Here is a 24,321-nt window from a genome sequence, read left to right on the forward strand (position 1 = left end):
ATGTCGGCAACCTAAGAATCCACTGATAGACACCAGCGGTAAAGGAGGCTGTCAGGCTGAAGAAGGTCTTTCTGGCTTAGTTGGCCCTGAATTAGCAGACAGGTATTGGTTTGCCAGAAGGGCTGCGGCTGTCATAGTTTTATGGACAGGTGTGAAGTCACTACCGCAGAAACTTAGGCCCCGTTTACACGACAACGATTTCAACTGAAAACAATAAACTTTAGTTGCGTTTTGGCCGATCATTTACATGACAGCGGCGTTTTGGGTGCCTGAAAACGCAACATTTTGAAAACAGCTTCCAGAGTGCAACTTTTTGGAAACTCCGTTTCCGTTGTCATGAACTTAAACTTGCAATATGCAGTTCCTCTTAAAACGGAGATTTTTCGCACATGCGCATTACGGTTCCCATTACTAGGCATGCCGACCGTCACAACAACAATGCCGAGCTCTGTTTGTGCTGCTCACCCTGTTGATTTGAAGTGAAGTGTAGATCTGTTACTGTAGCAACTCCACCTTGTCGTCCATCCAGACAAAGTTATCTGTGCATGCTTTCGCCATTGTATCTTCTTTGTTTTGGTTTGTAATCACCGCGTTGTAGAGGAAGGCGCTTCAGTGCAGGCGCATGGTGTCATGCCATGGTGTTGCTTTGCAGATTTACACTGCCACCCATTGGCCTGGCGTGCATACTACAGCGTTTCCTGTAGATTTTGCGGCTCCGTGTGAACGGGGATTGGTTCAATAACGTCGTTATTAAAACGCAAAGGACAGACTTTTCCGTTTTTAGAGAAACCGTTGTCGTCTAAACAGGGCCTCAATCTTCATCATCTAGAATTAAGGATCTCTCCGTTCTCTGTCCTAAGCCCCTCCCACCAGATGACCACAGGCATCAGGCACATGCACGTTTCATAAAATAACCCAGTGCCCCTCCTTGCCCCACTCTCTCTGTCTCTGTTTAGACCACAAATTAGACCAGAATTAGCTAGCTAGCAACCCCAGAGTCCCTCCACCTCCCTCTCCACCGCTGAGGACTGCTTCCCTGTGGGGAGAGTGAGCAGTTCACAGTGGCAGGAACTGCCCACTCTTTCTCCATTTTAATTTTTTTGAACAGCAGCCTCTGACCCCATATGAGGTAATGGACAATGGTAAATGCTAAAAAGTAGAGTAATAGTAGCACAATCAGAAAAGACTAAAAAAAAAGAAAAAAGATTGAAATGCTTAAAAAAATAAGTTTGCTAACATGAGCCAACATAAGCTACTGATCAGTCTATAGGTCCAGAACTCCTAAAGGCATAGTTTCTGCGTCCACATGTCTGCAAGGGTCCATTTTGGTCCATATGAAGTAAATGTTGTCACCCACCCATGTCTGCAAGGGTTTGCACAGATGCTGTGCAGACATCCGTGTGCAGCCTATTTTTTGTGACAGTGGGGACTGTATGCTTATGAGTATGCTCCAATCTATTGTTCCACACTAGTCCAGTCCAAAGTTAGTTTTATGTTAGATATTGGACAGACATTAGCCACTTTTCCAGGAACTTTTATTACCAGGAATTTATTTACCTGGGTAAAAGAATTTCTGGTAATCTGTGTGGTTTGCGTTTCCACCACACCTCAAAGTTCAGGAAAATGTATTCAAATCATGCTGATGACGTAGATGATTCGGTGTGTGAGCCTATATTTAGCTCCGCCAGCTTATTGGCTGATAACATGGTAAAAGTAGTGCTGGTAGAGAAAGGATGGGCAGTTTGTTTCAGCCAGCAGCTAAGTTTAAAAGTATATTAAGATAAGTGTCAAACTAAGTTAGTCTACATACAGACAGCTGTCATTTGAGCTTATTAGTAACAATTTGCTAGTAGCTGAACTAGTGTGCTGTCTAAATCAGCCTGTAAGACATAACATTAGTGACGGTGGATGAGAGACTGTGGACGGAGTATATTGAATATCACTGTCTACATGTTTACATGTTCATACTTGCTGAACACATGTATTGATAAAGTATTGGCTCCTTACTCGTTAATGTCACTTACAGTAACGAGTGTAGCTGCCGTCAACTCGAGTCATTTTCAAGTTATCTTCACTTTGTTTCCACCGGGGCTGCTCGGCTGTTCACTGGTTACCGTGCTGTGTGTGTGTATGTGTGTGTGTGTGTGTGTGTATGTGGAAGAGTTCAGCGCCAGAACAAAAGAACCGATACCATTAGCGCTTATCAATACTACAGTCTTTGATAATTTAGCCCCGGGGCTAATTTAGTACTGGGTCCATCCTTAATCAAAGCTCAAACAAAGTGAAGCTTGTAGAAATTAAATAAAGTTTGCAGTCACACTGGCACGGATGTGTGGAACGCTGCAAGTGTGTGTTCCACCAATCAGCATTCTTCGGCACACAGCCCCGCCCCTCAAGAATTCCGGGGAATCTGAAAAGTCCTACCCCCCTACTAGATACTTTTTTCAGGGAAAGTTTGGGGTAATTTTGGTGGAAACGCGCCAAGGTTTTTCAAAATCCCGGGTAATTGATAAAAGTTCCTGCGGTGGAAAAGGGGCAGTTTTACCTGACGCTGGCTGAAGGAGGATGTAAGCTCACCTCCCAGCCATCCTGCTTACTACTGGGGGCTGACATGGGCCGTCAGTTGTTCTATGAATAGCACCACATGCGTGACTGTGGATGTCCAAGCCTTAAGTGTATTAAATTGAGAAAAGCTGTGTCTTATTACTTGCAGAGTTTGAACTGATTTGTTAAAAGAAGATTATGTTATGCCCTCTCTCAAAAGTTAGACTACATAGTCCTGCTTCAAGTGGAAGAGCCCCTGGAGCAGATTTTAGATCATGTTGAGCAAATCAACTGAAACTATGTTGCATGTAGAGACTGAAAGCAAACGTTTTTTTTCTATGTCTGGCGAGGAACAATTACTACACCACTGATTTCTGCACTGTACCACACAGCTGACCATTGATTAAACTGATCAGCCTAATACTCAGTTATTATAAATGCCATACACTGTAGCATTGATCAGTTTTGTTTCTAGCCATACACAGTATCTCAACCAACCTCTGGTCCAAATTCCAAGGTGCCATGTCAGCCACCCCTCCCCCACATCAGTCACAGGACCCAGGTTAGCTGGAATCTGGGAGTGGTCACGAGAGCTGTTTTAACTGAACTCCATCCTGGTCATGCTACATAGTCCTGTTGGTTAATCCCCTGTCTAGACCTCTCATAACTAAAACACAGGTACAACGTATACCACTCATACAGAAAGACCTGGCAAACACTAAATCTACACTCTACACATTTTTACCACGTTCACATGTAAGACCTACAGGTAAAGCACTGTCTGTTCATTTTCAGCATACATTCAAATGCTTACTAATGGAAGGAACACTGACATTTAATGAAGGTCTGAACTGCTGGACTGAACACAGGATGAATTCTATCCTTGCCAGCCACAGAACGAAAACTCAGCTTGTAATTGGGACCATCCATCCATGTATCCATCTTTTTCTGAACAAGATACCTCTACAACTAATGGCTGAATGGTTGCACATTGAGTTTGTAATAAATATTCATGGTGCATTTGATCCCTATGAGCTTGAGCTTTTAACCAGGTCAGATTTTCACTTTGGACCATGACAAGGTCGCTTGAATTGTGTGGTTTTTGTGACATTTGTTGTCGATATTCATGGTCCCCTTTGGATAGACCCTCATTCTGACCTTTCCTCAGTTACCACCATTAAATCCAAATTTCCCCTTGTTTAAAAGAAGTATCAAAATCTAACAGGTAGATTACCATAACAGTTTATCCCTGATGATAAACCTTTTGCATTCTGAACACTCATGCAGTCCTCGTGGCACCATCCTCGTGTTAGGTCATCATTGCCAGCAGTGTATCTCTAAAACTCGCCACACAAATGTGTGGTGCACTATTTTATCCAACCTGTTCCTATTCCCAGGTCATCAAATACCGACGCTTGTTATGCCCACTGGAGTCTTATAGCGACGCACGGGGCACTCCTTAGGGTCTCCATGTGAAGCACATTAAAACCTGTGTTACTGCTGTGAAACAGTCGCAGTTAGGTTTAGGCAACATAACTACTTGTTTAGGTTTAGAAAAAATATCATATTTTGGGTTAAAATAGGTTTGTTTGTGATGGAAAGTAACGTGATGTAAAAATGTCAGGTGAGTGATGCCAGTTGTGCGTAAGCTAAGTTTGGTTACTTTGGGTTATGTAACATGACATTGTGTTATGTTAAAACAACACTGACTTTTTGTTTCACACGGGACAAGAACTGTGCACTCCTGGGTGAAAGCCTGGTTTAGTTTGACCCATCCACCTCCCCTCCCTCCTCCCTACTCAGACTCTCTCGCTCTTTATACCACATCACTTGCTGTCAGCATCAAGTATTGTCGTGGATGTGTTTACATCGGTGTTACTTGAAAGCCCAGTACATCTCATAAAGATGCTAAAGGCTACCTTTGGCATCAGTATCACAAAGCAATGTTATTTAATGTCCTGGAATGAGAATGGACTTATTTTATCACAGAGGTTCAACAAACAAGATATTATTATTGGTGTGTTAAAAATGCTGGAGAGAATGTGATGAACACTGTGCCCATTTAGCCATAGTTTTTGTTTTTGCCCAACTTTGAAGACTTTCAGGGAGAAAAAAAACAAACAAAAAAACCCCCAGACATATAAATAAGCTTGGTTATTAGAGTAGATAGAAATATCATGTCATATTAAGTGTGTTTATTGTAGTTTGGGCATATATGTATTAATTATAAACTGTCATAGAAAAGTGCAAAAAAAGCACATTTATTATCCAAAGAGTGACCCAATGATCCTATGTCATTTACGCTAGTATCACAATCAGGTCAAACTTTGAATTTTTAGCCTCACTGCTGGTAAGAAAAGCAAAATCATCTGTCTTCAATCCTAACATCAACCACAGAGCTACAATGATAACTAGTTTGCAACTGCTTTACACGTTAGATGTACTATAGCAAAATGCTACCAAATAAAACAACATATAAATACTTCTTGTATTTGTAATAAATTTAGAACTTTAACAATGGAGGATCAGTATTGAGAGGAAACTTATTCATTCTTTGCCTGAGTCATCGATTAAAGTCTAGTTCTCAGAATGAGTATCAGCACTTGGTTGCATCCAAACAAAAATATAAACAAATGGGATAAGACAGGATATAGTTGACCACATTGGTGTTTTAATTCCATTGACGTAAATGAATGACACTCATGACCAGCATCTTACAAAACTTCCTCATGCATCACTAACAAAAGTACAAACTGAAACAACAGTTCCACTGCCCGTCTTGCACAACACAGCTTTGGTTAACGCTATACCTTTTCAGTTTAGCTATTATTTTCGCTTATGCTCTGCTCCAGTGTATCACAACAAAGTCATAAGGTGTTTCCACATGAGAATAAGTGTTTTTTAGGATACACAGCAGCTTGGAAATGTAATGTAGTATTTACTGTAAATGATTGGACACTATGGAATGCTAGTGTCTGTGCAAAAATAAGGAAGCACAATATTGACATATGGGCCTCAGGAGACTGGTCCTCCAGCTTTGTGTTGTGCTGAGAGTGACGATGAACTGCAGGAAATCCTTTATTTCAGCTGGTGAGTCATATCAGCGTGAGTACTGTCTGGGGACTGTTCTTTTACCGACAGGTTTGATCTGGGGTTTGACACAATGACAACATTGACCTTTTTATATATTTCAGATTATATTAAAAAATATCAGTTTGGCTTTTTTGTCAGCTGAACACAACATAGAATAAAGACTAAACTTAAAAGTTACTCCTTCCTGTTAGCGACAGCTAGAGAAAAGTGATGATGGAATAGCCAGAGGAGAATCTGCTTTGATATTTATACAGAGAGCACACTTCCTGTAACAGACTACATTTCTGTGGAGTTATGATGTCACTGACATGCATGCTTGGTATTATGCTCTACAGCAGTGCTTGAAGTGCAAAAACATAAGTGCCAGCACTCCCCTTATTCACATGTTGGTGTGTGCACTGGGGAGATGGAAAGAGCTGTTTTATGAGTCAATTTGCTTGTGGCAGATGAATAATATGTGCAGGGTTACTTAAAGGAACCAGTCTTGTCATCACTTGCGGTGGACTTGCGGGTTTTGCGGATGCTAACGTTACATCAACAGACTCTTTGCTGCTAGAAGTGACGCTAAGGTTAGCTTGCTGCTCCCGGCCTGCATTTAGTAACGTATGATTTGACTTTTGAAGATGAAGCTGTTTCTTAGACTCACTGCCAACAGAGAAGGCATGGAGAGGGAAGACAAGAGTACAGCAGCTTGTGAGAAATGCCTGGTGTGCAAGAAAAGTTATGGTACACCAGTATGAGCCAGGACTCATACTGCATACTGCAGCCCTGCAATCAATTGCCAAGACTGTGTAACGGTGAGTACCGGCCCACTTCAAACACTACTTTACAGTCACCATCATTCATGCCTTTCCTGCCTGTAGACATGCGTTACTGCACTTCTTTGTTTGTAAATACAAACAAACTTGTAAACCTGTAAAAACATTGCTCCATAGCACTACTAGTCGTCAAAAACTCCACAAGGCACTGTCAACTGTTCAGGAGTTGACTTCCATCTCTTCGCCAAAATAGAAGTTTTCAAGCATACTGATGTGACTATTTATGACCCTATGTGTAATAAAGCCATCTTCACCTTGGTAACATAATAGAACATCAAAGCACAACAGAAATGGCGAGATGGTGCACCTGAACAAAGTGGTAAGTTTAGTGTAAAACTAGGTGGTTACAATCTATCACTAAATGTTGACTCAACTTATGTCCAGCTGGTGCGGCAGGATGCCTTCTCTTTAGTTTGAAAGTTCTAAAATCTTGTTTTGAATTTTGGTGCTGGGGTTTGTTTTTGATTTGGTGTGTGAACAGCACTGACTCCCACTGATTCAAACACATCCATTTTTTTTACAATTTTCCACACAAAACACATGAATATAGAGTCTTCAAATGGTAAATCATTTTCTCACGTTTGATTAGTTTTTCATTTTAACAAGAACATGGATTTTTGTATTTAAAAGACTACTTTTTATAGGACCTTACTGGCAAAAGCTCAGTTTAAACCCTGAAAGTTTCTTGTGTGCAGTGTGTGTCAAGTGAATGTTCTTCCTGATCTTATGAGAGGTGTGTTTGTATCAACACTCCATGAGCTCCACTGAGTGTGTCTACGTTTGTATGTGCTGCCCCAGGAGCCGAGGACCGACAGCAGCAGCTGTAACTCACACAGAACAAATGGGGTCAAGGGATGCCAAAACTGTACTGACTGGAAAGCCGGGTCAGAGGTCACAAAGGCAGCAACGCATCCAGCAACTGAGGAGTGTCACTCGCAGCAAAGTCTATTTCTGAACAGGCTGGGTCCAGACAGCTTGGTCAACAATTAAAACTGACTACTGAGTAGAGCACATGTGCACAAAACAAATTTCCCATTTGGGACATCTTACCTTGTCTTACCTTATCTTAAACATTCAGCAAGTTTGTGGAATACACGTCAGTGAAAATGTGGAAGTCATCTGCCCAGGGGTGTTTTTAGTGAAGGAGATGCTGCAGATACACTCACTGAAACAAGTTACGCAGCCAAGGTTACTGTTGTGTTGCATTGTCTCTCAGTGACTCATGATTTCATGGAAAATCCTCATCCATTCTATGCATAAACCATGAGTCTGTGCAATGCATTGTGGGATAAGTTCCACTTTGTTACACTAATAACTCTTTCATTAATGTTGGGGAATGGTTAAAAGAAAGTAATGCTGACTGTCACTAGGAAACAGGGAAAGTCTCCCATGTCAGATATTTTACTGACCCATCCATCCAACCCAACCTCCTTCCTTTACTTAAAGCTTTATAAAAATCTCCCATTACTTCCCCCTTTGCTTTCGATTCACAATAGACATAATTCCTACAGCCGCTAGAGGGCTTTGTGACTGCTTCTACAACCCCAATGGCACCCCCAGAAATGTTTCATAGGAGTGGCCACATGATGCTACTGAAAATCTTCGGGTGGAACACCACAACCAAAAGCCATAACTGAATTTCAGGAATGCGATTATGCCGTTTAAGTATATAAATATAGGCTAGTTGAAAACTATGTCTGACACTTTGGTTTCTTATTTTACAGTTGATGTCACAAATTATCTGATGTGCATGCACATTACATACTGTAGACAGTTACCGACACACAGAGTTCAAGGGACCCTTTTAAAAACTGGCATGCAAGTTGTTCCCTCACCAAAGTTTAACTTTGGTTATTTAGTCCCCTTCCCAACAAGCTATGCTGACATGGTTGGTACCAAGGAGCTTGATTAAGCTTGATTTATGTTTGGGCACACGACACTTCTGATGAGTGTTGCAAAACACATATGACACATTTTGGACAGAAATTAAGTGTAATAAGTAGTCTTAAATGTGCAGTGTGTCTGTCAGCAGCAGCTCCCGTGGAGCTGAGAGGACAGCGGCCGGCCGAACTGCCTTCACCAGGCAGACAGACATCAGACTTTTAGTGACCAAAAATATTTTTCACGTCAGTGCCATGGGAAGAAATCAACAGTGTTTGTTTTTAGTAATTCATTTATTTCCCTGCCCATCGTAGTGAGTGAGGGGAATCTGCAGCTTACAGAGGGAGCTGATCCATCAATAAATATACTCTTAACCTAAAAACACATATACAGAGCGATATTTGTGTGATTTTAAACAACTTCCTGTGCAGATTATGCTTCACTAAATGAGACAGAAATAGACTCGTAGCATGAAAAGAGCAGGGGGTCTCTGGTCACCAAGGAGACGACTGCAAGATTTCGGCAAAGCTTAAATTGAAAACGTTGCACTGCTCTTAAATTTATGTCAAGTGAAACTCTTCAAATGTGTCGCACGCACAACCTCCCCTCGGGGGCTCTACTGTAACCTCCCAATCAGAGAACAACATGAGGTAAAGCATAATACAATGGCCAATGCAATTTTGTTAGCGACACTTTTTAAAATAAAGCTACAAAAAAACCATGACAGTGCCCACGCTATGACCACAAAGTTTTTTTGTTTTGCTGCATTTAAAACTAGAAAGCGGCGTACACGGATGACACGAGTTGATGACATTTCACTGCTTGCATTTTTTTCTCTCCTATTTACATGGCAACAGTATAATTCGCAGTCTGACAGGTCCCAAAGTCGATACTGTACAGTCTTATGCATATTGCGACCAAAATTTTATTAGAGCCAATTCGCACAGTGTAACATGCACTGAACCCATAAGATCATTGTTATTACGCACAACGCCCCACAGCTCTTTGATTCTAGGAGGCCAAAGTCTCACTTCCCACTGAGCTACAACATTTTCAACCGTTCACCTCCACTGCAGCTGTTGCAAAAATCAGGATAAGTGATTATGTTGTAAATGATTGGCCAGAAAGATGAACAATACACCAACAAACAACATAATACATTCTAAAATACAAATTGCAACCCAGCAGTGCATTTAAAATGTCAATCATAATTCCTCATGTAACAATGCGGTAGATAATTCATCACCTGTTGTTCACAGTTTAGATCCCTCACCAAGCAACAGATCATCAGTAAACATAACAAATGAGGAATGTCCATAAAAATAAAAAAGCAAATAATGATCAAATCCCATGTTAAAAAGAAAAAATATTTAGCGTTATAAAAAAAAACGGTCATAAAACTTATAACGTTAAACGATCTTTTGTCCCGTCGAGTCTCAGTTGACTGTAAACTCCTGAATGGACAGTCACAATCCTCAATATCTAGCAACTATAATAATATAGTGTTCATAAAATCCCTAAACCAAGGCCTACAGCAGGTAGAAATTACCAGTGTGCAAAAGTGGAGCATGAAGTCAACGCAGCGCCAGCTGGTGTGCCAAAGTCACATTCGGATTCGGAACATGCCCTGGCTCAACTGAAGGCGGAACAGTCGACAGTTGGCGATGCGTAGCGCAGCGCAGGCTGTTTTGGAGAGGTCAGTGGGTAACATGGGCTTTGTGCGATGCCACGTCCCAGTGCTGCGGCGAAACTCTCGAATGTAGTCGAAGCTCGTTCCTGTAACACGCAGGAAACACCAACCTTACACATTCAAATACTGACATTACTGTAACCTTATCAGAAATCTGTTGTTGTTTCACTTGGTGTAGTCTTACTGACCTGTGTCCAGGTCTCCCACAACATAGATGCTGGCTCCGATGGGCACAGCACCATAAATGAAGGATGAGCTGGTCTGGATACACAGTGTCTGGTCATCCAAGAGCATCCACCTGTACCCATCATATTACAACAGATATGGGTAAAAAAAACACATTTCTCTGTATGAAATTTAAAAAGGAAATAATAAAACCGATCACAAAAAATATGAAATATAATAAAAATTATCAAAAATAATCAAAAACTTAAAAACAGCAATTAAATAGTCCTTGCTGTGAGACTGTTTTCTCAACTCGTGTTTCCAAGGTCAAGAATGATTTTTGACTCTTACATTTACACCATGATGGGACACTAAAACCAAAGTAATAATAACACAATCAAAGAATCATATAAAAGTTTAAAACTTGCAAGTTTGAATTAGCTTCAAAAAATCCTTCAGAAGCAGTGTTTCCATACTGACCTCCTCATCTCGTCATGATAGAACTCAGACTTGCAGGTGGTCATCTGTCTTTGCTCAGGGTTGTCGTTCTCCTTGCTTCTAACTCCACCGAACACGTATAGCTCCTGGCCGACGCCACATGCCACCGACCCAAACCTGACCAGGAAAGAAGTGAGGAGTAAGTTTTCTGGAAAATCAACTGAGAAACTGTTAATGGATAAAATAACCAGATGTCCTGTCTGGTTTGTCTCCTATTGGCTAATTTCTGACAAATCAAGACACTTTAAACCTTTTAAATATGGCCCATAGTACATAGTCTAAAATGCATGGCAAAAAAGCATTTGGGGTGTGTCCAACCAAGTCAAACAGCACATCATCTGGGTGCAAAGTGAGGCACAAGGGGTAAAAGGGTTGTATTTAGTCTCTTAATTGGTCATAGGTGTGTTTTGGGTGTAACATGAATTCAACCAATCAAGAGTGTCATCTCCCATTCTCTTTAAAAGCCAGGGGCCGTATTCACAAAGCTTCTGACTACAAAGAGTTGCTCCTACTGAATTGTGATGTTTTCTTAGAATTTCCAATTAAAGTTAAGACTAAATCCTTGTAAAGATGAAAGTTATTCACAGAGCATCTTAGATCTTAAAAGAGATCCTAAGGTGAAAACTGTCAGGAGTAGAGAGGAGGACTTTTAAGAGGCTTAAGAGTTTCTTTAGCAGAGGAGAAAATGAAGGAAATTCAAAGAAGTCAGAGAAACATTTTCCAAATGCTGGATGACAGCGAGTAAATGAAATGCTACAGATTAGATCATGCTGCACTGCTCAAAAAAATTAAGCAACACTTGAATCACACATCAGATCTTGATGAACAAAATGATTCAAGTTGAAAATCTTCTGGGTACCGTTGGCTATGACATGGAGGTCTGTGCCACCTTCCAAGGATATGCCTACCCAGACCAGCACTGACCCGGCCTGTCACACATCACATCTGTTAGACGAATGCACCATACCTTGTATTGGGGTCAACCCCAACTCTTCACTAAGATAAAAGTTTCCATCCCTTTCTTGCTCAGAGTTGTTTTGAGGACTTTCCTAAATCAATCTTCAGCTAGGACTCCTTACTGAAAATGTTTAGGCTAAGTTAGAAGTTTTCTGAGTACTCTCAGAATGTTTGTCAATATGGCCCCAGGCATGCCTGCACCTGGTGCACTGCCATTTACACGGCGGATCTGGCAAACTGATGAAGTGATTGGTTTTCTACTGAGTTTAATGCAGTAAGAGCAGTGATGTCACTGCTGCAAATAGTATGACAAATTTAAGTGGCAAAACTAAAAATTTTAGTTTTAAACTTGACGGAGGAAACTGAACTATACTTTTTGCTTCTGAAATAATCGATTAAGTAATGCTGCTTCTCATGTGTAAATGTGCACAGGGTTTCTCTTAATGGGGAGTCAGGCAGCAGCTGTGCAGCTCTGCTCTGCTCTCTGCTATGTTCGTGTTTTAGAGAATGTCATTAATATTTTCTGATTAATGATGTATTGATTCACCAACCTGCAGCCCATGGGGTTGTGACAGGCAGAACCTGTGTGTGTGACAGGCAGAGTGCAGGCGTGGTGTGAACAGACCTATGTGGGTGCATCTTACAACCTGAATAATGAGCCCTTTAAATAGCAGTAAAATACTGCAGCATTCTGACTTTGGACCAGGTTTTTGATGGTCAATGGCAAAAACACTCAAAATAGCAATATGCCAACAATGTACCTTGCACATAAGGTGCCAGAGTGCATAAAGAAGCATCTAAATAGAGTTTGTTTATTAAAAAATAAATGAATGGGAAAGGGAGAATTATCCCGACTACCGACAGAGGTCCAAGCTAAGTCTCCAATGTCCTCAAGTCCAAGAGACACCCCTGCATACACCTGACCTGTGTGGGGCAGCTGCAACTGGATTTGCCTATTTTTTTTTATTTTATTTGATAAATGTTATTGATGTCTGTTTATTAACTCGCCCCTGGCCTCCAGTCATTTTGCAAAAGTGGCCCCTAGGCAAAGCAAGTTGAGTATCCCTGCCATTAAGTAATCCTGCTTTGCCACATTGCACACAACAACCTAAAACAACTGGACATATTAAAGAAACACCGCCAATGGCCCTATCTAGAGCCAATGCTTGGTTTGTCCATTCTGGGCTACTGTAAAGAGGCAAAATGGTGATCTCCATAGATGAGGACCTGTTCCTCATTTAGGTATACTATATGCTCAATAAAAGGTCACTAAAACACAACAATTCTTATTTTCAGGTGATGATACAACAAATAAACATACTTTTCACATTGTATTCCATTTCTGCCAATATATACCCTTAAATCCTACACCCTGAACCTTTAATAAGGTTAACATTTAAAGAGAGGCTTGGTAACTTACAGCTTGAACCAAGGAAAAGACAATGTGTCAAAGAATCTTGAAATAAAAGTTATCGGCTGATGATGAAGAGAGGCCAGTATACGGTATGTTTATAATCAAAGGGTTCATGGCACAATGGCTGATCCAGAGGAAAAATCAAGGCAATATGAAAGAGGCAAACATATACAAACAGAAATAAATATGTTCTTTACAAACCAAGGAGTAGAAAAAAAATCTGATTTTGCCAGCATTTCTTAACAGATAGAGGCAAACGTATAAAGAAGCTCCCTGAAGTGATGTTTCAACTTGACATCTGGGTTGAAAACGTCAACAAAATAGGCAACTCTACAAGGCATGATGTCACACACCTCTTTGAGGGTTCAGTGTACACATGAGCTTGAATTCTACCTTCTCCAAACATAAAGGGTAGTATTGATCAAGAGTTAGGCAAACCAAAGGACAGAATGTTGTTTCTTCACATGTTAGGATCACAGGTTCTGCTTATGACTAACAAGTGTATACAGTGTGACTCAACATCCTGAGCAACATGTTGATATGACTGCCATGATTTCAGTATGACTGTGGTGTCATTTGAGGGACATTAAACTGAAACTAAAACTGACAGTCCTGAGAGAGCAACAAAAACCATGAAGCTGTGCTTCATTTCCTGTTGAGCAATATAAACAGCGACAACATTAAGTACCACAGGCTGTTAAATGTTAAATGTTGGCATTACATGGCAAGTGTGTATAATGTGACAAAAATATCTCTAATGGACAGAAAAGAGAGGATAACAAGACAATAACATGAGAAGAAGAAAACAAATATTGACTTTAAACTGGTGTGTTTGTCAGCTGATCAAAGTATAGATCATCTTTCTTTCATCCTGCTAAGACCACAACAGCTAATCAGCAATCAGAGTTTGTGTTTACCTTCTCTCCTTTAGAGGACAGAGGCCTGTCCATTGCAGGGTTTTGGGGTCGAAGCATTCAACAGAGTCAAACAGCTTGCCGTAGGAGCCCCCACCCATGGCATAGATCTTCTTATTCATGGAGGCATAGCAGCCGACCTGAAGCAGAAGACAGACATGGCTGTACAAGTCATGGCATGTGGGGAGAGGTTCGCAGTAGAAAAGTGAAGCACTTTGTCTAAGGGTTGTAACAGCCTTGGGCCCATTCTTCTTGGTCATTTCAGTTTCACTGATAAGTGTGTGTGGTACAATGTCAGGACAAAGAGAACTGTTTAATGTGAGAAACAAAAATTAGGCAAGAACTAAATAAGGAGGCAGGAAAAGTTTATATTTATGTTGGTAATGTAATACAGATTTTTTCTTTGAATGACTCTTCCAGGTCCCTTTTCACTTTTGGTTGGGTTTTGAGAGAATTTCACTTGCATTTCTTGCCGTCTTTTGATAGTTACAGGAAATGAGGGCAGAGAGAAGAGGGATGTCATTCAACAAAGGTCCACAGCTGAACTTTAACAGGACAACTGAATTACACAGTCAGTGTCTCAAACCCGAAACCACAGGACCCTGCAATCATAATCAAATATATAACAGATCAATCATTTATGTCAAATATTTCTATCTCTGTCTCGTAGGTGTCCCTCTTCCCTCTTATCATTGGGCTGTGGGACTGGTGGTCCAACAAAACAAGTTATTTGAAGACATCGCCGTGGACTATTTATTTATCAACCTAAATTCTAATGGCCATTTTTCATTCTTTTCTTACTTTTCATAAACTGAATGATTATTCATGTAATTGTAAAAATGATTATAAAAGATTCTTCAATAATAAAAAACAAACCCTTCATTCTAGCCCTAGCTAGTCTCTGTTTATTAAAAGGATGCAGGTTTCGGGGCGTCAGTGGCTTAGTGGTAGAGCAGGCGCCCCATGTACAAGGCTGATGCTGCAGCGGCCTGGGTTCGACTCCAGCCTGTGGCCCTTTGCTGCATGTCTCTCCCTCTCTCTCTCTCTCTCTCTCTCTCTCTCTCTCTCTCTCACTATCCTATCAATTAAAGGCAAAAAATGCCCATTAAAAAAAAAGGATGCAGATTTTATTAATGAAATAGGGCATTTGGGAGTTCTCCCCTAGGAAATTTTGAGCATCAAACAATTTGTGTTTAATTTAACCAAAATAAAAATCCTCTGCTCCTCTCATGTTTTTATTGTTGGGGAAAATGCACATGTTCTAAATATTGAGGGGAATTTGTCTATGTAAACAACAAAACAACACAACACATAACTACCCCAGAAGCCGCTTTGAGTACTCTGCCAGGTGTTTATCTTTCGGTCAGTCTGTCTGTCTGTGGACTGATTTTGTCACTTGATTTACAGGTGTGTAGTCTGGGTTGGAAATTACCTTTTTTGTTCACCTGCCACTGTGGCTGGTGGATTCCCAAATCTACCAGCTACTCCATAGATTACCGTTGTTTTTTTGGCTGGTGAGTGAAGCAAATCTAGCAGCCACTTGCATATTTTAACAGCACTTGGCTCATGACTGATGCCAATTTCCAATCCTGTGTGTAGCTGAGATCACAATGAAGGTCAAATATGATCTGAGCAAGGGCTGAAAGTAGCCCCTGGCCTACATTCACTGGTGGCAGATCACTGTATCACGGCTGGAGTGATCGCATCCCAAGATGGTCTCTTGCTCTTATTGTGTTGCTGGAACTCAGCGCGACAGTAGCTCAGTCCATAGGGACTTGGGTTAGGAACCAGAGGGTTGTTGGTTCAAGTCCCGAATATTGAGCATGGACTGGTAGCTGGAGACGTGCCAGTTCATCTCCTGGGCACCGCCAAGGCGCCCTTGAACAAGGTACCAAAGCCCCAACTGCTTGGTGCACCTGTCCTTGGGCACATCTCTCCATTTTTAATGCATAGGTCCTGTTTGTGCATGTGTGTATTTCAAATCCCCCTCAGGGATTTATAAAGTATTTCTTCTTCCAAAGGGAGGTAGCAGCCATGTCAATATCAGCAGAACATAATCTATAGATTAGGGCTGAGAAACTAACCCAAACATAACTGGAACCAGTATCACAGCCCTTTTCAGATATAGACTGCATAATAAAGCTAGTTGGATCTATCTGTTAAAGATAGACATAGGTGTCTTTTACATTAATGTCCCTTACAGCTTCATTCAAACATGACAGAACATTTACAGAATGAGACAATGCTAGTTGGTACCAGGTGTGAGAAAGTAAAAGAGTGTATGAGACAGGGTTCCCCCGCATTTGTTATGTCAAATTCAAGGACTTAGAAGGATCAGGGTTAATTACTGTTACAACAGTGAGAATGTTTATAATGAAAAGTATCAGGCTTTACAGAAGCTCACAAATAGCAATTGAAAAGAGAGAGAGGCTTGACTGTGTGAAGAGGTCTCAGTTGTGATAGACTGATGACAGACAACATCAAAGAAGATCAAGTTTTTATTCTTGCACAAAATACATAAAGTCAAGCACTTTCAGTGACCCATGTCTATTTATGTCTATTATCTATTTTTCCCTCAAAATTACAAACTTTAAATGATTTGAAGGACCTGTGGGGACCCTGGTGAGAGTAGTGGATTAAAAACAAGCCAATTGTTGGAAAAAGACAGCTGGGCGGTAGCAGCTGAGAAAGAGCTGGTACACAAAACAGATGTCATGTCGGTCATGCGGATGCACTGTGTCTTCAGTCAACATGACATGATGCAGGCCAAAATGAAGCTTAATGTAAATACTGTCACAAACAGCATGGAGCGCAGCCTCACTGGGAGTGCTCAGCGCAGTGTGTGTCTCGCCGGTGAGCAGGAGGTCATGTCATGTGCTGCGGGAATACAGTATCTTGGATGTTGGAATGTAGTCAAGTTAGTGGTGATCCAAGAATGTAACAGTGTATGTTCATTTTGAGCTTCATGTTAGGGGCGGCAGTAGCTCAGTCCATAGGGACTTGGGTTGGGAACTGGAGGGTCGCCTGTTCAAGTCCCCGTCTGGACCAAAATATGGAGTGTGGACTGGTGGCTGGAGAGGTGCCAGTTCACCTCAACTGCTCGGAGCACCCGTCATGGGCAGCCCCACTCTGACATCTCTCCACTTAGTGCATGTATAGGTGCTGTTTGTGCATGTGTGTGTTTGGAACTGTGTGTAATTGACAACAGAGTGAAAAAATTGAATTTCCTTGGGGATTAATAAAGTATATTAAATTAAAATGTTGTCAGAAAATAAATGTTACAGCTCCTCAAGAATCAAGCAGACTTCAGAGTTTTGTTTGTAGCTTCTAAATATAGTAACACAGAAATTAGGCCCAAACTTAGCTACGGCCCTTTTCTCCAAGACTGCAGTCTGGAGGCTGAAGCCGGTCATTTAAGTGACATTATTTTGACACTTGTTTGTTAATATAATGTGAAATAATCATGAAATAAAATAAGGCCATTCAATGTTATTTAGATCTTTCTATAATATTAATTATTTTATTGAAATACAACATATTTCAGTTTGATTTTCCTATTTCAGCAAATAAGAAGTTCTTAACTACTGAATATGTTCAACAAATTGTACTCTATCATAATCCATGTTTTATCCATGAGAGTTAATATGAGCTCCACTGTGAGGACGGAGAATCTTGTTCACTAATAGTTACTGAGGTTTGCTGTCACAAATAATTGTGATATTGATTTTAAATGATATTTCCAGGCCTGAGTTTGGATCTAATCTAAAAGAATTTAATGTACAACATTTCATTTAACAATAAAGTGGGGATATAAATGTAACTAGTGTGTTGTGCCATTATTGTATCTGAGTAATCAACAGTGTCACATGTTCTACATCCTGTCAATGTGATATTTGTGTATGTGTTATTACCTTGCGGACCATGGTCATGCTGGTCTGCATTTTCCAGGTATTGAAGTGAGGGTCATACACCTCAACTGTGAGCAGCTCTGTTTCGTTGGTCTCTCCTCCAAGAACGTAGATCAGACCATCCAACTCCACCACACCAAAGCTCTGACGAGCCTAGACATGATAATCCAACCACACACATAAGCACTTTTGGGCTTTTTAGAAAATTTCAAATCACACTTAAAACACAATAATGACACCAAGCTATCAAAACAGTATTAACAATATATTGAAGTCTGACACATGTCTCACACATGAGCATTTAGAGACTTCAACAAAATATATCCAATATACAATGTGAATGCCAACACTGATCTCTAAAAAGCGTAAGCAGATGACTATGACTACGTAGTCTGTCAAGTCTGCTTGTGCTGCCAACTTGGGTTTAACCTGTATTGCAGCTCTGCTGGCACCTAGTGGTCATGAAGTAAATTAATACAGGGGTCAGAGAGTGTGCAAACATGGCTGCGGAAACACACTTTGTATGGTGGACTGATCATTTACCGGCTTAAAAATCAGCAAAACAGACAGCTGCAAACAGCAGCAAATACCAACAGCAAAATGTATGAGTTGAAAAGAATTACTATTCAAGATTTCCCTTTAAAAATACCCATAGACTTATTCAAAGGTAATCTCTTCTGATTATCACTTATGACCCACAAAAAATGTGTGATGGTGTATTTATCTGCAGAGACTCTGCCCTCTGGCTGTATTTCATTTTCTTCATATTTTGCTGTGTCTGGGACATTCCTTGGCACAGAGCGCAGGTGAGGTTGGGATTTTATAAAGGCAACCAGTTACCAGACCTTTAGCAGCACGCATTTAAGAGGAAGCTAAGACAACTGCTGACATAACAATGGGAAAAAATGCAAATAAAGCACACCAGAGTAGAGCTGCAACAGCTAATTGATTAGCTGTCAACTATTAAATTTATTGGGGCGTGGGTAGCGTAGTGGATAGTGCTGGCGCCCCATGAACAGAAGCATTGCCTAATTGCAGTGGTTGCAGGTTCGAGTCTGGCCTGCAACCCTTTGCTGCATGTCAGTCCCCAAACTCTCTGTCTCCCCATTTCACACACTGTCATATCAATTAAAAGCCCAGAAAAATAATCTTTAAAAAAAAAAACTATTAAATTTATTGCCAACAAATGTGATAATTGATTTATTCTCAGAAATAATAATGTCAAAACTCTCTGATTCCAGCTTCTTAAATGTGACTGTTGTCTGGTTTCTTTACTCCTCTGTGACTGTGGACTAATTATCTTTGTGTTGTGACCAAAATAAGACATTTGAGGACATCATCGTTTTGCCATTTGGACCAATCAGCTAATCCATTAATTGAGAAAATAATGAACAAATTAATCAACAATGAAAATAATCGTTAGTTGTAGCCCTAAAAAAAGAGTGAAGCTGGGGTTAGCTTTCACTTTTGCTGGTGATACGATCAACAAAGACTAACTGATATGTCCAGCAAAGTGCACCTTCAGCACTTTCCGTCTGTTTGATAGAAACATTGAACTTTAGGAACTGCATAGTAAAGCACAAGAAAAAAATGACTGCAAATCTACTGCAAAGATCACTCTCAGTCATTTATATTACTGATAACAGAGTAATTTTAACAGCTGAAGCCTCAGGAGAGCATGGTTACAGAAAGGGGTGAGTATACCTGTAGCATTGGCTGTATGGAGCTCCAGGTGTTGGAGTCAGGGTCATATTTCTCTCCACTGTCTAGGACTGTATTGTGTTCATCTGCTCCGCCCATGACAAACAGAAAACCCTCTAACAGACAGGAAACACAATGTCATTACTCACATATATATATTTGCTGGACATTATGTTTGCACTGTTCTGCTAAATAGAAGAACATTTGATTCAGTCACTCAAGACATGAGTTACAGATGTCTTTGCTGTTTCGCTTCAGTTGTGGTGAATGTTTTTTTTTTCCTGGCCTAGCCAGCACTAACCAGCAGCAACCACCCCGTGGCCGACACGGGCGACGCTCATTGGCTGTAGCTCGATCCAGGCCTGTCTGTTGGTGTCATAGAGCGGACACATGCAGCGTGTTGCAGCAGATGGCTTCTTGGTTCTGTACAAGACAAAAACCATCATACCACACAGGAGCCAACCATGTGATCTGGGTGACCTCATCATGACCTACAATACCAGTGTTTTCCTCTGTCATAGTCATTTTCCCAAAAATGTTTTTGAAGTGAAAAGCTTTTTTGTAAATCATATATAGACACTAAAGCTCTCCACTGAACATTTAAGATTATGATGTAATGCTGATGATAAAACTGTGAAGTCCAAATAAGAAAAATAAAGATGGTGGACAGTGACTCACTTGCGATCCTCTCCTCCGGCGATAACAACACACTCAGAGTAACCTCTGGGTTTGAAGGCAGCGAGCAGAGCCTCCCCCTGTAGTGGACCAGCCCCCAGCACCTGCTGACAGTACTCTCTGATCACCTCCCTCATCAATGGCTCTCCCATGGTCTGATGGGATACCATGCAGCACACAACAAGGTTAGCTACTGAGTTAGCCTAGAGGAGTTTTGCCTTAAAGTCAGAATACACAATGAGAGACACAATCTGACTGGACATTCACATCATCACACAGGTCCTATTGTTACACTTTTGATTATACTATACATTTGAATCTGACCATCACGTTTTACCTGCTCTCTCAGGTAGCTTGCATCCAGGCCCTGCACCCACACTGCAGACATCACTTCCTTCATAAGCACCTACACATACAGATGGAAGACTCACTCTTGGTTTATGGAACAAACACAAGCTCGCAGCACTTGGAGCCAAATAAATTCACTGTTTGGGCCACTTGGGGGCAGAGAAACAAGCTGTCAACACAACACTGACATGGCATCATCTTATAAAAATTATAAAGTAAAAACGTTGGGAAGTAGATGCCTATTTCCACATCTGCTAGACACAGAGATACAATAGCATTCATGTAGAGTTGTGTGTCTCCACCTGGCAAATCTAGGACCAATATTCACTCCCCTTGTAGCTCTGTGTTGCTCTTCAACAATTAAAACAAAATATCTGACTCTTAAGCTGCTGAATGTTCCCGTTCAGAAACTAGTCAGTGGCTATGTTTACGTGTACTCTAATATTCCACAATTATTCTAAATATGACAATATTCAGAATTTGATAGGCTCATGTGAATAGCATATTCTGTTTGATTATTTCAAATTAGGCTTAATTGCAAATGTAGCATTTTCTGATTGACACATGTGGGATATGGCGATATTTGGGTTTAGGGGCATGCTGTGGACATCTGCACAGCGCATTTAAAACATGCATCTCAACTAGGGGTTGTCATTGCTGTTTGGGACACACGGCCTCTTGCTTGTGTACACTCAGCTCTGTGTGCTGTAGTGTTGTCAAATTTGGAAAGAGAAACACACCTACTGTTAAAAATGATTAAACTTACATCAACAGGTTTTGTATATGTGCAAATATCACAACGGCAACCTTTTCAAGGAGGTGGTTGAAGGAATGAAAGAGGCAGGATGGGTGAACAAGTCCGCAATCTGTAAGGAAACTATAAAAAAATCTGTTTTGATGCAAAGAAGGAAAATGGCACAAGTAGCTCCAGCTGTTTTACTTTTCTATATTTTCACATGATAAATGCCATGTTAGGGCATGTTAATCACAGTATGCATACTGTAGCTGCACATAAATGGGACGATTAGTGGAATATTAATTTTCATTAGGCATGTTAACAGCTTAGCTGGAATCTTGTCTTATTCAAAATAAGGGCAAAAAAATGTTGTTGTTTTTTTGGCCATGTACACAAACATCACTACCTTTGTCTTATGTTTGGTGCTGGGCAAGTACTGTAGAGTTAGTTTTATCAGAGCTCCCTGATTCTGCTGGAAACAAGTTTGATAATTAAATAAGCATGCAGTAAAACCTAAACAATGAACTCACAAGACTTGTTTGAATTGTGTTATCAATCAGAGGGAATGATAAGATGATGTCAATTTTTTGTCAGTGTTTTTGTGGTTTAAGCACAGATGGTGTGGAAAAAATTTGCAGTTCATGACAGATTTGATGATTTTCATACCATGTAGAAATAAAGTGAAACCAAAAGATTCCTAGAAACACCATATTCACATTTTACAACACAACATGTTTACAAAATACTTATCTGGGGAAAAGTAAATGTGATCAGATATGATCCTGTGAGAGGTTATCCAGAAATATAGTTTAACATCTATTGTTAAAAGGCCAGAGCTAATTTGTGCAAATTTGTGACTGTCCTGGTTTATCCTAGTTTAAAATTAACTTAATTCCAACACTGAAAATAAATTATTTATCCAATCAGCAGTTGGTCAGCTGAGCAAGAAGCTACCTGTCTACATTTTACATTTTCTCCACCCTGAACTTGGAGGAAGCATCACCCACCCTGCGATCCTCGGGGTCATGTGCAAACCATCGCACCACAGCCTCCAGCACATGCTTTTCATTGCCCACATTCAGCTTCTCCATGGCCAGCACCTCGCAGAGCCGGTCCGGGGGCAGCTCTCTGAATTCCTCGGTGCGTGCAACATCACCAAAATGTGTCTGCAGAAACTCGGTGGCAGCATAGTGGACGTGGTAAAGGCAGTAGTGCAGAGAGAAGAGCCGGATGCCAAGGCAGTTCTCTGCAGTGATGCAGCTCTCTAAGAACTGGCAGCACAGGGACTTGAGGTCTGTCATGAGGAGGAGGTCAGATGCCTGCACCATGTCCTGGATGGTCTCTTCACTCAAAGTGATCTGTGTGTGACGGCCAAAGCCAAAGGGATAACAACAACTATGTGTCAGCACAGGCAGGAAATAATTACTCAAGCTTACCACGCCTAAAAACATTAGTGTGTCATTATGCTTTTTTTTAAAAAACCCTCCACACTCACTTCACCGCTGAAGATGTAGTCCAGGATCTGTTTCATGATGGGCATGGAGACCCCCTGCAGCTCGATTTTGTACGTAGACCCATCCTCCTTTGGAGGATTGTAGTTCAGCTTGGTCCTAACAGAAGAAAAAAAAACATTAATAAAGCTGAATATGTCAAACATGAAAATGAAAACTAGATGCAGGTGATGCACATTTATAACTCTCAGCAGTACCACTGCCTTAGTGACAGTGGACACGCCCATGTTGCTTTACCACTGCAACCACCAGCCAGAGATAACAAGTGTGATGATATCAGAGCTGGTGTGACTGACTCTGTGCTGAACACCAGATTTCACTGCCAGGTGTTCTAACCTGATATAAGGGCTGGCAGCAGCCAGGATGTTTTTCTGGATAGGAAGCTCCTCTCCATCAACCACCAGCAGCGCATCGTGGAAACTCTGCTCTTGCCAGAAGGTGCGAAGCACCCTGAGGAGTTTCTGGGAATGTTGTGGGTCCGAAACCTTCGAACCGGGATCACTCGATACAGTATCGGGCATGTCTGGGCTTGACTATGAACACATGAACAGGGGACAGCCTTCAATTCGGCTTGCACAAAATACAACACACAACATCTGTTCCCATAAAAATTGTCTTTAACAATGGGTTGGTAAGTTACTCATCTGGCTAGTTAGTCATCTACTAACGCTACTGCACAAACCAGAGAGTAGATAGCTGTGTTAACAAAATCCAAATATGAGAAATGAAACTTAAATAATGTAATATAATGTTAAGCCAGTCACTTGTATGCCGAATACTGTGAGAAAACTAAGGCGTCGTACACTGACAGGTTTCTAAATCAAGTTTGGCGAAGCTGCTGGTGAAAATGGTGCGTAAAGGCTAGGCTACTAGCAAAACAACCAGCACGTCGGTAAACAACAGCTCCTTTGTCAAAGACGACAGAATGTCACTGGCAAAACTCTATACAATTTAATGCAAAAGGTAATTTAGTAAACGTTAGTCTGACTTGGTTAATCTAGTAACAAATGGGAGAAAGCTACAAACCCTCTATCATAGGCTTGAGACCTTAACTGTATGTTTACAATGGTTTCAAACTTGTTGTCATGTTTTTCATTTTGGCAATTCAAGTGCACGCTCCTTAAAGTCTTACCTTAAGACTACGAAATGCGCTTTTCTTGTTTTAAGAGCACGGGCTGTACCTAACTGCATTTAGGACGACATGAATCACTCCAGGCGAGAATGTGGAAAGTGGACGTGAAGACATGTAATGTGCTGCATTCAATGTCAAAGGAAATATGATTAATACGAAATTACCGTTAATGTACACTTAAAAGTGTATGGGCTACCTATCCAGATAGAGATTTTAAAAAGCCATTTTGTGACGAAAGACAGCAGATTCGTTTAATAGTTTTAGACCATGTACGTAATTAATCCATGCTTTGAACAACTTAGGTAAGAACCATAAGAGCACGTCTAGAATTCATGT

General features: G+C 40.9%; 1 protein-coding gene across 2 annotated transcripts; it reads right to left on the reverse strand.

The window, feature by feature from the left end:
* Positions 1 to 8,610: 8,610 nt before the first annotated feature.
* Positions 8,611 to 24,129, reverse strand: gan (gigaxonin). 2 transcript variants are annotated; one of them, XM_050072395.1, is made up of 13 exons: positions 23,986 to 24,129; positions 23,190 to 23,386; positions 22,838 to 22,952; positions 22,350 to 22,700; positions 20,596 to 20,664; positions 20,262 to 20,413; positions 19,885 to 20,006; positions 19,587 to 19,699; positions 17,886 to 18,035; positions 13,978 to 14,114; positions 10,672 to 10,806; positions 10,215 to 10,324; positions 8,611 to 10,112 (listed from the first exon to the last, which is right to left on the reverse strand). In XM_050072395.1, the coding sequence occupies exons 2-13, from the start codon at positions 23,372 to 23,374 to the stop codon at positions 9,940 to 9,942; spliced, it is 1,812 nt and encodes a 603-aa protein (XP_049928352.1). In that variant the 5' UTR covers positions 23,375 to 23,386; positions 23,986 to 24,129; the 3' UTR covers positions 8,611 to 9,939. The 2 variants fall into 2 exon arrangements, with proteins under 2 accessions (XP_049928352.1, XP_049928354.1); XM_050072397.1 differs by having other exon boundaries at positions 23,190 to 23,381; positions 23,986 to 24,127.
* Positions 24,130 to 24,321: the final 192 nt, after the last annotated feature.

Source organism: Epinephelus moara, chromosome 20 (genome assembly GCF_006386435.1).
Source record: "Epinephelus moara isolate mb chromosome 20, YSFRI_EMoa_1.0, whole genome shotgun sequence".
In the NCBI taxonomy this organism is placed as follows: Eukaryota; Metazoa; Chordata; class Actinopteri; order Perciformes; family Serranidae; genus Epinephelus; species Epinephelus moara.

Excerpts from the sequence above, each read along its gene's own strand:
- gan (XM_050072397.1), bottom strand. The coding sequence starts at position 24,044 with ATGCAGTTAGGTACAGCCCGTGCTCTTAAAACAAGAAAAGCGCATTTC. Across the intron at positions 19,700-19,884 it reads CCACGGGGTGGTTGCTGCTG|AGGGTTTTCTGTTTGTCATG; the intron begins GTTAGTGCTGGC and ends CCTGTCTGTTAG. Across the intron at positions 14,115-17,885 it reads GCATGACCATGGTCCGCAAG|GTCGGCTGCTATGCCTCCAT; the intron begins GTAATAACACAT and ends CTTCTGCTTCAG.